The following is a 14312-nucleotide window of genomic DNA, read 5'->3' on the forward strand; positions in this document are numbered from 1 at the left end:
TCCCCTCCTGCGTCCTCCCTAGCTGAGCATTGGCACCTTTGTGTGGGGTCGAAACGCCACAAGGAAAGTCTGCGCTTCTCTTTGGTTGTTGATGGGATGGGGGTGTTGGAGGAAGGAGGGGAGGAAGGGCTGTCTCCACGCTTTCAGGTTTCATAAGGTGGCCAGGATGACCCCAGCATATGTGCCAATATCTTGGTGCTCAGTGTGTACGCCTGCCTCTACGGATTGTAACTCAGAGTGTTGCCTAGAGGCTGAACCTCCTCAGTAGAGTAGGGACAGAGGGGGCCTGCCATCCCCTCTCGGTGGGGGGCCTGGGCCAGTAGCTATCAAACCCTGAGAGAGTTAGAGGGTCAGGCTGAGCTGATCTTATGGCTTGGTGGGTTGGGATTCAAGGGCCACTCTGTCGCGGAAGTTCTTGTTCGGGGCTCTGGCTGCTCCTGTGTGGCTCAGAGGGAGGGTGCTACGATGGGGTAAGGGTCCCCTTTAGCCAGGGCTCCTGAACTGCAGGGGCCGCTCTTGGGTGTCTGCTGGACTCCCGCAGCAGAAGCACAAGGGGGTTTCTGCACTGCCCACATAACCCAGAGCACCCTGACACCACTTCCCGAATCTTCGAACTGCAGTGAGTGAAGACTGCAGTTGTTAAGAGCGACTGGCTTTGGTGTCAGACAGACCTGAGTTTGAATCTCCCTAGTTCCCCTCAGCTATTCAATGGGAATAATAACACTCCGTAGCTCTTGGGTTATGGTGAGCGTTCAATGAGATTTTGAAAAACATTTTATTAAAGTATAGCTGATTTGCAATGTTGGTTTAATTTCTGCTGTACAGCAAAGTGACTCAGTTATACATACATATATTCTTTTCCATTATGGTTTGTCCCAGGATACTGAATACTGTTCCCTGTGCTATACAGTAAGACCCTGTGGTTTGTCCATCCTGTATGTAATAGTTTGCCTCTGCTAATCTCAAACTCCCAATCCTTCTCTCCTTTACCCTCCTTCCCCCTTGGCAACCACAAGTCTGTTCTCTATATTTGTGAGTCTGTTTCTGTTTCGTAGATATGTTCATTTGTGTTGTATTTTAGATACCACATATAAGTGATACGGTATTTGTATTCCTCTTTCTGACTTTGCTTAGTATGATAATCTCTAGGTCCATGCATGTTGCTGCAAATGGCATTATTTCATTCTTTTCAATGGCTGAGTAATATCCCATTGTATCCACTGTATGTATGTATGTGTATATATATATATCCCACATCTGTTTTATCCATTTGTCTGTTGATGGACATTTAGGATGTTTCCATGTCTTGGCTACTGTAAATATTGCTGCTATGAACATAGGTGTGCATGTGTCTTTTTGAAGTATGGTGTTGTCTGGGTATATGCCCAGGAGTGGGGTTGCTGGATCATATGGCAACTGTGTTTCTAGTTTTTTGAGGAACCTCCATACTGTTTTCCATAGTGGCTGCACCAATTTACATTTCCACCAACGGTGTAAGAGGGTTTCCCGTTCTCCATACCCTCTCCAGCACATTAAGTGAGGTTCTTCAAGCTGATTGCCTAACACGTAATATGTGCTCAATAAACAGTGCTCAGTGAACACTTCTCTGTTCAGAAGTCTTCTAGGATCTGGAACTTGCAAATGATGGATGCCGGTTCCCCTTAGCCTACTTTTCCAATCTCTTCATTTTCAGGCCCCCACCTCCCCTAGCAACCAAATGTAATCCATGCTAAACCAGAAATATGCCCCAAGCTCTCCTGCCTCCATGCTTCTGCTTCTGCTGTTGCCTCTTCTTGGAATTTCCTGTCCACAATTTGTACCTGTTTAAAATCCTTCGAGGCCACCTCCTTCAGGAAGTCTTCAGTCTTGCCTCCAGCCAGATGTAATTGCCCTCTTTGGAACTTCTATGGGGGTTTGTCTAGATACTTTCTACCCTGTAGGAGAGGAGACATGTTAGTCTGACAGTCTTCCTTGCGGACTCTGAGGTCCCAGAAGGCCGAGGCTGAAAGAGGCGATTCCTTCCTCTCTTCTTGATTCTGTGCTTTAGCAAAGCTCCCTGCACACCTGAAATGTCCTTTGATTGTCTTGGATTTTTAAAAAAATTTATGTTATTTATTTATTTTTGGCTGCTTTGGGTCTTCATTGCTGTGCGCAGCCTTTCTGTTGTGGTGAGTGGGGACTCCGTTGTGGTGTGCAGGCTTCCTATTGCGGTGGCTTCTCTTGTTGTGGAGCACGGGGTCTAGGCCCACGGGCTTCAGTAGTTGTGGCACGTGGGCTGTAGAGCTTAGGCTCAGTTGTGGCTCACGGGGTTAGTTGCTCCATGGCATGTGGGATCTTCCCAGATGAGGGCTCGAACCCGTGTCCCCTGCATTGGCAGGCCGATTCTTAACCTCTGTGCCACCAGGGAAGCCCTGTCCTTTGATTGTTGAGTGAATGAATCAATGTGAGAACCAAGAGAGCCCGACTTTGGGCTCTGTTTTTGTGGGACACTGTTGAAGGCTGGGTCAGGAAAAGACTCAGGTGGAATTAGATATGTATTAGTGAAGTTATCCTATGGTCCCAGCATCTTGCTTTGCCTAGTGAGTCATGTGGTGGTGAATTCTTTCACTTCATACCACAAATATTTATTGAGCTCTGCCTTAATGCAGACATCGTGCTAGGAACAGCAGACACAAAGCTGAGTAGGACAGTGTCCGTCTTCTCCAAGAACCCACCGTGTGGGTAAGGAGCTGTTTAATAAAAAGTCAACACACAGTAAGATGAGCACTGGGTAGAGTAGTAGCACCTATGCCTTTTTACACAAACCAATCTCCCCTCTCTTCCTTCCTTTTTGGACCCCCTCCCCGTCCTGCCCCGGTCTGGGGACAAATGGCATCGCCTAATCCAAGGAATGACGCTGGGGACATTCTATTTCACATCTCATCTTACTTCAGTGTTTCTAACCTGTGGACGATTTTGCCTCCCAGGGGACATTTGGCAATGTCCAGAAACATTTTTGGTGGTCACAACCTGTTGGGTGGGGAGAGGCAGCTATTCCACTGGCATCTAATGGGTAGAGGCCAGGCATGCTGCTAAAGATCCCACAATGCATAGGAGAACCTCCCAAAAACAAGGAGTGCCCGGCTCCAAATGTCAATAGTGCCGAGGTTGAGAATCCCTGCTTTACGTTTACCCTATAAAACTGTGAGATGAGTTTTAGCAGCTCAAACATGTAGGGAAGGGAGCCAGGGAATCAGAAAGCCTGCTTTCCAACCCCTGCCTTATCGCGAACTTGTATTGGACCTCTGGTTCATCCTCCATCAAATGTGGATAGTCAGGGCTAGCCCTGCCTCCTTGATGGAGATGTTTGGCGGCTGAAATATGCGAAAGCAATTGAGAGCACCTGCCAGGGAAGGTGGATGATGAGGCTGGGCTTGGAGTGGGTGGGAGGCCCCCATCTAGCCAATGTCTATTGCAGACACTTGGCCCAAATTTTCTAAGAGAGTTTCAATTTCAAATACTCTGCCCTTCCCCTGTCTTCAAAAATAAATTGTACAAATCAAGCCATCTGTGCCTCAGATTAAAAGACACCTGGATCTAGCTCCCTTTCCCTTCTTTTCCCTTTTTTATTGTCGAAATTTTTCAAAAATTAAAAGAATACATATGTAATCCTTTCAAATATAAAAATAGAAGCCTAAAGTAAACACTGCTTTACAAATGACTTTTCCCTTGCTTATCTGTAGATTATGAACACCTGTCCATGAAAGTAGTTTGACTTCTACAATTTTATTTTAGTAGATTCATTCCATAATCTATTTAACCAATCCCCAACTTTGAAACATTTTTGTTGTTTCCAAATCTTCACTACTCACGGGGTTAGTTGCTCCATGGCATGTGGGATCTTCCCAGATGAGGGCTCGAACCCGTGTCCCCTGCATTGGCAGGCCGATTCTTAACCTCTGTGCCACCAGGGAAGCCCTGTCCTTTGATTGTTGAGTGAATGAATCAATGTGAGAACCAAGAGAGCCCGACTTTGGGCTCTGTTTTTGTGGGACACTGTTGAAGGCTGGGTCAGGAAAAGACTCAGGTGGAATTAGATATGTATTAGTGAAGTTATCCTATGGTCCCAGCATCTTGCTTTGCCTAGGGAGTCATGTGGTGGTGAATTCTTTCACTTCATACCACAAATATTTATTGAGCTCTGCCTTAATGCAGACATCGTGCTAGGAACAGCAGACACAAAGCTGAGTAGGACAGTGTCCGTCTTCTCCAAGAACCCACCGTGTGGGTAAGGAGCTGTTTAATAAAAAGTCAACACACAGTAAGATGAGCACTGGGTAGAGTAGTAGCACCTATGCCTTTTTACACAAACCAATCTCCCCTCTCTTCCTTCCTTTTTGGAACCCCTCCCCGTCCTGCCCCGGTCTGGGGACAAATGGCATCGCCTAATCCAAGGAATGACGCTGGGGACATTCTATTTCACATCTCATCTTACTTCAGTGTTTCTAACCTGTGGACGATTTTGCCTCCCAGGGGACATTTGGCAATGTCCAGAAACATTTTTGGTGGTCACAACCTGTTGGGTGGGGAGAGGCAGCTATTCCACTGGCATCTAATGGGTAGAGGCCAGGCATGCTGCTAAAGATCCCACAATGCATAGGAGAACCTCCCAAAAACAAGGAGTGCCCGGCTCCAAATGTCAATAGTGCCGAGGTTGAGAATCCCTGCTTTACGTTTACCCTATAAAACTGTGAGATGAGTTTTAGCAGCTCAAACATGTAGGGAAGGGAGCCAGGGAATCAGAAAGCCTGCTTTCCAACCCCTGCCTTATCGCGAACTTGTATTGGACCTCTGGTTCATCCTCCATCAAATGTGGATAGTCAGGGCTAGCCCTGCCTCCTTGATGGAGATGTTTGGCGGCTGAAATATGCGAAAGCAATTGAGAGCACCTGCCAGGGAAGGTGGATGATGAGGCTGGGCTTGGAGTGGGTGGGAGGCCCCCATCTAGCCAATGTCTATTGCAGACACTTGGCCCAAATTTTCTAAGAGAGTTTCAATTTCAAATACTCTGCCCTTCCCCTGTCTTCAAAAATAAATTGTACAAATCAAGCCATCTGTGCCTCAGATTAAAAGACACCTGGATCTAGCTCCCTTTCCCTTCTTTTCCCTTTTTTATTGTCGAAATTTTTCAAAAATTAAAAGAATACATATGTAATCCTTTCAAATATAAAAATAGAAGCCTAAAGTAAACACTGCTTTACAAATGACTTTTCCCTTGCTTATCTGTAGATTATGAACACCTGTCCATGAAAGTAGTTTGACTTCTACAATTTTATTTTAGTAGATTCATTCCATAATCTATTTAACCAATCCCCAACTTTGAAACATTTTTGTTGTTTCCAAATCTTCACTGTTATACTCTGTGCTGTAATAAACATCTAGTATCTTTTGTGTGTGTCCATTCATAATTTTTTCATTAGGACACAACATGCCTTGAAGTAGAATTTGTGGCTGAAAGTACACACATTTTTTTTCTTTTTCAAACAGTATTTATTTACTTTTAAAAATGCTACTTCAGTAAAATTTGGAAAATTCAGAAAAATAGAAAGAAGGAAAAGTAAAGAATTATCTTTATCTACCATCTGCCCACAACCACTGTTGATATTTTTGTATATTTCATTTCCATTTTTTGTATGGCTTCTTTTTTCTTTTTTTTTTTCTTTTTCGGTACGTGGGCCTCTCATTGCAGAGGCTTCTCTTTGTTTCAGAGCACAGGCTCTAGGCACGTGGGCTTCAGGTGTTGTGCTATGTGGGCTCAGTAGTTGTGGCTCGCGGGCTCTAGAGCACAGGCTCAGTCGTTGTGGCACACGGGCTTAGGTGCTCCGCAGCATGTGGGATCTTTCCGGACCAGGGCTTGAACCTGTGTCCCCTGCATTGGCAGGTGGATTCCTAACCACTGCACCACCAGGGAAGTCCCCATCCTGCACTTTGAAAGCAGTTTCTGTCTCTGACATTGGCATTGGCACCATCCATAAACTCTCTTGGCATACAGATACTTTTTTAAAGTAGGCTTTATTTTTTAGAGCAATTTTAGGTTCAGAGCAAAACTGAAAGAAAAGTATAGAGATTTGCCATGTGCTCTCTGCCCCACACATGCATAGTCTCCCCCATCATCAACATCTGTCACCGGAGTGCGCATTTGCTAAAACTGGTGAATTTGCATCGACACATCATGATCACCTGAAGGCGATGGTTTACATTCGGGTTCACTCTTGGTGTTGTACGTTCTATGGGTTTGGATAAATGTTTAGTGACATACAGTCACCATCAGAGTATCATACAGAGTAGTTTCACTGCCGTAAGAATCCTGTGTGCTCTGCCTACTCATCCCTCCCTCCACCAACCCCTGGCAACCACTGATTTTTTTTAATGTCTCCATAGTTTTGCCTTTTCTAGAATGTCATCTAGTTGGAATTATACAGTATGTAGCCTTTTCGTATTGGCTTCTTTCACTTAGTGATATGCATTTATCTCCTCCATGTCTTTTCATGGCTTGATCGCTCATTTATTTTTAATGTTGAATAATATTCCATTCACACTGTGGGTGTCCCACAGTTTATCCATTCATCTACTGGAGGACATCTTGGTTCCTTTTAGATTTTGACAGTTATGAATAAAGCGGCTATAAAACATTCATGTACTGGCTTTTGCGTGGACATAAGGTTTCAACTCCTTTGGGTAAATACAAAGGAGCACAATTGCTGGATTATATAAGAGTATGTTTAGTTTTGTAAAAACTGCCAAACTGTCTTCCAGAGTGGCTGTACCATTTCGCATCCCAGCAACAAATGAGAGTTCCTGTTGCTCCACGTCCTCGCCAGCATTTGGTGTTGTCAGTCTTCTGGATTTTGGCCATTCTAATGGGTGTGTAGTGGTATCTCCTTGTTGGTTTAATTTGCATTTCCCTGAAGACATATGATGTGGAGCATCTTTTCATATGCTTCTTTGGCGTCTGTATATCTTCTTTAGTGAGGCATCTGTTAAGGTCTTTGACTCACTTTTTGTTGATTTGAGGACGTAGGACAAGAGCTGGAGGAGTATTTTCTTAGGGAACAGTGTTAGACACAAGAGCAGACCAGGGTTTAGGGTTAATTGATCACATTGTGCCAAATAAGTACTAGCTTGTGAGTGACAGAGGCCCCCAGGCATTCTTTAATAAATTTGTGTTTTGAGTGTTTGGATATGTAGGCTCTCTAAAGCACAAGGCCCAGGACAGGGACCTCTTATGCCTGAGTGTGGGGCAGGATGAGCCTTCTCTCGGCCCCATCCATCTAGTATAGGCATGAGCACAGCCTCTATGTCATGCAGCCCTAAATTCAGGTCCTATGTCTGCCCCTTACTAGCCTTATAGCTCTGAGCAAACCATTGAATCTCTTGAGCCTCGGCTTTGTCATCTGTAAAGTGGGGTCATAACAGGATTCTTCTCCAGGGTTGTTAGTGGAGGCCTCCCCCGAACACTTGCTGGGCTTGGGGCAAAAGCAAAGGTGGAGGATTGTCCTGTAGTTCATCTCTTCTCTTCCCACCCCTGCCTCCGTTCCACACTGTAAACATCAAAGTGCAAGCGCTCAGTCCCTATCCACGCATCTCCCATCCTTGAATACAGCTGCCCCTTGGCCATCCCTCAGCCCTAGGAGTACACAGACTGATGGCATGGTCTACCCTCAGGCAGGACCAACCTGGGGAGGAGGCTCACACAGACTCTGGAATTGGTCCCAGGTACCCAAAGCCTTGTCTAGTTGGTGGGATGGGGACAGTGGGGGAGGGACAGGTATGAGAGTTCCAGGTGGATGTGTCTCCTTGGACCCTCAGACTCCTCACCTGTGGGGAGGGGGACCAGAGACAGACCCTCTAAGGCAGGGGGTCCATAGCAGGGCCCTGACTGTCCAGCTCTAAAGTGGTCCTGATGGTGCAGGGTCCATGAGATGATGTTCAGAAACTGCTTAGCCCAGCGCTTGGCACTTGTTAAGTGTTCAGCACTCAATAAATATTAGTTGCTGGTATTATTATTATTATTATTAAAGTGAGACACTGAGGGCTGATTCTCCCTTCAAGATGTGGTAGAAATAAAAGAGATTATTCAGGTGAAGCATTTGGGTGAGATGAGACGGCAACCCTGTGTGCACCGAGGCTGAGGTTGCACAGAGAGTGGCCAGCTTGCTTGTTGGAGACACAGGGGACCTCTCTGCCCCCTGGAAGGTGTCATTACCAGCATCGTGTCCTTCCCAAGGGGCGTCGGAGCTCTGCAGTCACAGAGAAGGACTTGGCAGGGGCCTTCTCAGAGGTTCATAAACAGAAGCCTAAGAAAGGCTGTAGCCCTATGAATCCCTGTTTACGGAGCACCTACTATGTGCATAGACCCTATGCTATGGTTTTTCCCTATGAGGGAGGGACACTTTGCAGATGTGGAAACTGAGCCTCAAGAGGTAAGTGATTTGGTCAAAGTCATGCAGCCAGGGAGGGTAGAGCATCCGACTCCCAAGGCTGAGCCCTTTCCATTGCACTGTGGTGCCGCTTCTAAAGCACAGTTCATGGACGGAGGGGGAAACCTTCCCAGGGAGGCCCCAGATGATTTCCACACAGAGAGGATGACAGTGTGGATTATGGAAGTGCCCAGTGCCAGGAAGCACACAGTAAGTCCTGCTCCTTGTTTGGCCCACTGAGCCCAGCCCCACAGGGCACCCTTGGAGAAGGCTCCATTCTCACCCGCTCCTGCTTCTGGGTCACCTTGACCTAGGCCAGGGGTGGAGAAGGCTGCTCCTGGCCTCTTCTGGGTCCTGGTGTCAGGCCCTTGGCAGCATGAATGAACAATCTCCCAGAGCTTGAGTTTACCTCCCGCTCTGTTGAGGGTGGTGGTGTGGGTGAGTGTGGGCTGCGTCTCCGCCTCCTCACCAGGGCCAGCCTCAGGGACTTCAGCCTTGACCGCCTTCCATCCTGGAAGTTGTTTCTGCACTCTCAGGGCATGGCTTTGGAGTCTGTTGGACCTGGGTTCAGATCTCAGTTCTACAAAACTAGATGAGTGGTCTTGGGCAAGTCATTTAACCTCTGCATGCCTTGGTTTCCTCATCTGTAAAATGGGGTTGATAACGGTACTGACCTCGTGAGGTCGTGTTGTGACAATCAAATGAAGTAATGTGTAGGCAGTGCTGGACCCAGTGCCTGGCAGGTCTTAAGTGCTCAGTATTTTAATCTATTATTAGACTACTTTATTCTTTTAAGTAACAGATCACATGGACCTTAGGTTCTTAATCAGGGTCTTCTGGGGGTTCCAGAGATGGCTTTGGGACAGCCTGTGAATTCCCTAAGATCATATGTAAGATTGACTGAGGTTGTTCATATGGGTATTTTTAGGGAGAGGAAGGTTTATGGCTGTCAGTGAATTTTTAGGGGTGTTTATGACCCCTGCTCTGAGGGGTCCCAGGCACAGTGCTAGGCTTGGCGGGTCGGAAAAAGACCAAAAGACGTAGTCACAGCCTCAGCTGCCTTGGGCAGCGCCACCATGGCAGAGATGTGTGTGGAGTTTTCTCTTTGTCTCCCATATTTTCTTTAACCCTTTTGTTTCATCTATTTTTTCTTTTGTCACCTTATTTTCTGGTTGTTTAAGCTCTTAATTTTTTCCATCTACCTATTCTTTTCTCTTAAATGGAAAAAAGGACCTGGCAGAGAGTTTACTATATGAGAGAAAACACTTGCCAAGTTTTCAAGGTAAATAGTGTGTGTTTCGGGGTGGGGCAGATGCTGTGTATCATCGGTGCTGTGCAGCCACAGAATATCGCTGGGGGGGCACACCAGTAAGTGGTGACAGTTGACTTGGGGGAGGGGGGACTGGGGCGCAAAGGTGGGAAGGAGTCTTACTCTCTTTGTATCTTTTATGTTTTGTACATTGTGTATGGAGACCTATTTAAAAATAGGTTTGTTTTTTTGCGGGGGGGGGCTTCCCTGGTGGCGCAGTGGTTAAGAATCTGCCTGCCAATGCAGGGGACATGGGTTTGAGCCCTGGTCCGGGAAGATCCCACATGCTGAGGAGCAACTAAGCCCGTGCACCACAACTACTGAGCCTGCACTGTAGAACCCACGAGCCACAACTACTGAGCCCGTGTGCCACAACTACTGAAGCCCACGTGCCTAGAGCCTGTGCTCCGCAACAAGCCACCGCAGTGAGAAGCCCGCACACCACAATGAAGAGTAGTCCCTGCTCGCCTCAACTTGAGAAAGCCTGCGTGCAGCAACGAAGACCCAACACAGCCAAAAATAAATAAATAAATAAATAAATAAAAGAATCTGCCTGCCAGTGCAGGGAACACAGGTTCAAGCCTTGGTCTGGGAAGATCCCACGTGCCGCAGAGCAACTAAACCCGTGCGCCACGACTACTGAGCCTGCCGTGTAGACTGAAGCCCATGTGCCTAGAGCCCATGCTGAGAAGCCACCGCCACGAGAAGGCTGTGCACTGCAACGAAGAGTAGCCCCCGCTCGCTGCAACTAGAGAAAGCCTGTGCGCAGCAATGAAGACCCAATGCAGCCAAAAAATAAATTAAAAATAAATAAATAAAACCTTACTTAAAAAAAAAAAAGATTAGGTTACCCCGAAAGCGGACCCTGTACAAGTAGTTTTTTTGCGTGGGGATCCCAGGAAGCCCTGGAAAGAGGATGGAGAAGTGAGGCAGAGAAGGAAGGAAGCCAGTACGGAGTATGTTTACGTCTGTGGGCTGTCGGAGTTCATTGCTGCTGAGGACTTCTGGAGGATGGTGTAGAACATGACTCAGATTTGTCCCATTGTAAGGGTAAAGATGCTGATGTTATGAATTCACTAACTCCTGTTTGTCATCTGTTAAGGGCTGTTCCCAGGGGCGGCCTGCCCTGTGCATGCGTCAAGCAAGCTCGTGCTACACGAGAAAACCCTCAGGCAGAGCGGTAGGATCTCGGGGTTAGCAGCCATCTGCAGAATGGGTACAGGTTGGCGCCTACTGTATCTTCATGGGACCAGCCCTTCTTGGTCCTGCTGGGCTAGGGTAAAACATTGCTCTGAGCCACCAGACAACCACGAGTGAAAACTTTATTGCTCCAAGCACTTTATATGAATGTCACCACCACCTGACCTGGGCAAATATATAAAAAGCACAACCTATTGTACAGTCATTCCAACTCCTCGACTAATGCACTGTACAGATGCTTCCCAGGCCTTGTCCCCAGCACGATGGATGCATTTCAGTGGCAGCAGCTGCACTTGTCCGAGGCCCCTTTGCAGATGCAGCCCTTGGCACACTTGACACAGCCCGGGGGGCAGCAAGGACAGCAGCCTGGAAGGGGCAGGAGATGGACAGATCAGCTTTGGGTCAACACTCTTATCTGACCACTTCCCCCTTCACCACTTAGAAGGAAGTAGAAAAACAAGAGCATGCTACACACAGGTTCTGATCCACATGAGCAAAAAACCTGGGACAGGAAGTGGTGGGATGTTAGAGCTGGAAGGGACCTCAGGGGTCACCCAGAGTCCATCAGAGGCCAGGGAGGGGAACGGCTTGGCCCACCGCCATTGGACAGTGGCAGATCCAAGGGCTCATGACGCCAGGCCATTCCCTTCACTACTGGGCAGGCTGGAACCTCCCCTCAGCCCTCTTCTTATCCAAACCCCTGAAACACTGAGGATGCCCTCACCCCCAGGTCAGCTGCAGCCCGGGGGACTCAGCTTTCATTTCAGATCCCTCCCAACTGGGTAAAGGCATCCAGGACCCCCTCAATCCCACCGTGGCTGGAGGGTTGAGGATGACAGAAACGGACTCCCAGCTCCCCGCCAGCAGTGCATGGCCCCGGTCACCAGACTCACTTTTTTGACATGTTTTACAGCTGCAGGTTTTGCATTTGCAGTTGTCTCCGCAGGTGCAGGTTCCTCCTAGGAGAAAGGACAGAGCCACAAGCATGAGCATCGAGGTAGAGCGGGCACGCAGGCGCACCACAGGCCAGCTAGGTGGCCGGGGGTCTGGGCTGCCCTTGGTCAGTGGATGGACAGGAGGTTGAAGATGCTGCTGAGAATCACCCCAGTGGTGAAGACCACCCAGTGGTTCCCAGTCACAGTCCATGGACAGAAACTGGGGGGGGACTACATCAGAATCCCTGGGGGTACTTATTAAAATGCAGATTCCTAGGGCCAACCTTTGAGATATTATGATTCATAGGTCTGGGTGGAGAAAGGGAATCAGTAGTTTTTAAAAAGCAACCCAGGGACTTCCCTGGTGGTCCAGTGGTTAAGACTCCTCGCTTCCACTGCAGGGGGCATGGATTTGATCCCTGGTCAAGGAACTAAGATCCTGTGTGCTGTGCAATGTGGCCAAAAAATAGAAAAAAAAAAAAAAAGCAACCCAGATGATTCTGATGTACAATCAGGTTTGAGAACCACTAAGGCCAAGCCCAAGGTCCCCTGGGGACTGTCGAAAACTTTAAGGTATCAGGCAAGATGGAAATCCTCAACTCCTCACCTTTTCAAGGTATCAGGCAAGATGGAGATCCTGAATGTGTAGGAGGAAGGGCAAAGGATATAAACAAGCCCAAAGTGAGAGTCACAGCTACCACTTGTTTCCATATTATAAAACCATCTATATTTAAAAAAAAAAATCATCCTGCTTCTTGTTTTGAGTTTCAAGATGCTGGAAGCTTCTGTCTTTTTGGCAAATTTTGGGGACAGACATGTCCTGTTAGGAACCAGGGAGGCTTGTGAGACTTCTTGATGCCGTTTCCAAAGGTCATAAAACCCAAGATGGCTCTGAACCCTGACCTCACTTCTCCTGGCCAACATGCTTCCATGGAATTAAGCAGTTTCAGACTTGGAGGTCCGCATATGCTTCTAATAACTCCCCTGACGTCTGCAAATGCTTTATGATTTTAACCCTTTCACAGCAACCCTAGGAGGTGGGCAGCTGGGGATAAGTAACCCTATTTTTCAGATGAAGAAACTGAGGCTTGGAAATAATAAGTGTCAGGAGTGGATGGGAGCAATGGACCAGAAGCAGGTTGGTCTGGGCCAGAGCTCTTCCCCTGCCCTGGTGGCTGCTCCCAGAGGCTTGCCGCTAGGTCCCACCGCAGTCATTCCTAAGCCAGGTTATTAATTCTAGCAAATCAAGCTGGTATCCAACAGAGAGCGGGAGCTGCCACAAAGGTGGCCAGTCTCACACAAACTCCATTGGTGCTTCTAATTGGAAGAAGAGAAGCATTAATCACAGTCCTGCAGGCTCCCTGTGGGAAGCTGGCGAGAGGTCACAGAATCCCAGGGTGGGCATCCTTACTCACCAGACATGCAGGTGCATTCCCCAGGGTCCATGGTCCAGGTGTCTGAGAGGCTGTGGCACTGTCACAGCTGGTGAAGTGAGGCTGAGTGAGCAGTCACCAGAGGCTTCTTTTTTATGGCTGTGTGGGTGTAGACTTGGGCTCACCTCACCTCTCCCTGGGGCCAGACGCCCTGTACACAGCCCAGCCACAGGATGGGTGTTGGCTGAGGAGGGCAGAGGAGAGGGCAAGCAGTACAGTCATTTAGGTGGCTTTTCACAAAGGGTGCACGTGGCTGTACCTGCCACCTGCTGAGGTGTCAGGGAGCCAGGCTTAGGCTCAAACTGCAGTCACATTGCGCAGATTGGGAGCTACCTGTGTCCCCTCTCCAAGTCCTACACATACTGTTATCTGTCATTTCTGTTCCCTCCTTCACAGGGGCTGCTCCTGTCCTGGCCCGGGGTCTCATCTATCTCCCCTGGTTGACTATGAAAGCCCTTTACCATGTGCAGGCGGGGGCCCCTATTCTGTGCCCTGGCTTTAGAAGGCCCCCAAAGTCAGGGGCAGGTGCCCACTCAGAGCCTGTAACCTCTCTTTCTAGACCACATGTGGAGCACCCTGGATGCTGGAATCTTCTGTCTTCCCAAGCCTGCTTGCTTCTAAGGATTTGCTCAGTCCTCTTCCCCAGGCTCCCAAGGACAGGTGTGCAGCCAGTGTGTGTCTCTCTAGGCCTGAGAGGTGGCCGCGGGTGGCTGTTTGCTGGGGGTACAGACAGAGTTTGGATGTGTGGGCTGGTGCCCACAGAGGTGTGTGAAGGAAGGAGCTAGGGGTGGGGAGAGAAGGGAGGGGGGCCACAGATTGGGGGTTGGGGCCATGGGGCAGATCGCCAGGCACCTCTGCATTCTAGGTTGCAATGTTAAGGTAGGAGGGTAGAAAGTATTTTATTTGTTTATCTGATTTATAACTTTAAAATATTTTAGCCGGGGGGCTTTCCTGTTGGCGCAGTGGTTGAGAGTCC

The 14312-nt window shown here is 48.2% G+C and overlaps 1 protein-coding gene across 1 annotated transcript; it reads right to left on the reverse strand.

Moving 5' to 3' along the window:
• Positions 1–11073: 11073 nt before the first annotated feature.
• MT4 (metallothionein 4) lies at positions 11074–13379 on the reverse strand. Its single transcript, XM_024751560.1, has 3 exons — positions 13319–13379; positions 11862–11927; positions 11074–11334 (listed from the first exon to the last, which is right to left on the reverse strand). The coding sequence occupies exons 1-3, from the start codon at positions 13347–13349 to the stop codon at positions 11243–11245; spliced, it is 189 nt and encodes a 62-aa protein (XP_024607328.1). The 5' UTR covers positions 13350–13379; the 3' UTR covers positions 11074–11242.
• Between the last annotated feature and the right edge of the window lie 933 nt (positions 13380–14312).

The sequence above is a fragment of the Neophocaena asiaeorientalis genome, unplaced genomic scaffold, assembly GCF_003031525.2.
Source record: "Neophocaena asiaeorientalis asiaeorientalis breed wild unplaced genomic scaffold, Neophocaena_asiaeorientalis_V1.1 scaffold965, whole genome shotgun sequence".
Classification (NCBI taxonomy): domain Eukaryota; kingdom Metazoa; phylum Chordata; class Mammalia; order Artiodactyla; family Phocoenidae; genus Neophocaena; species Neophocaena asiaeorientalis.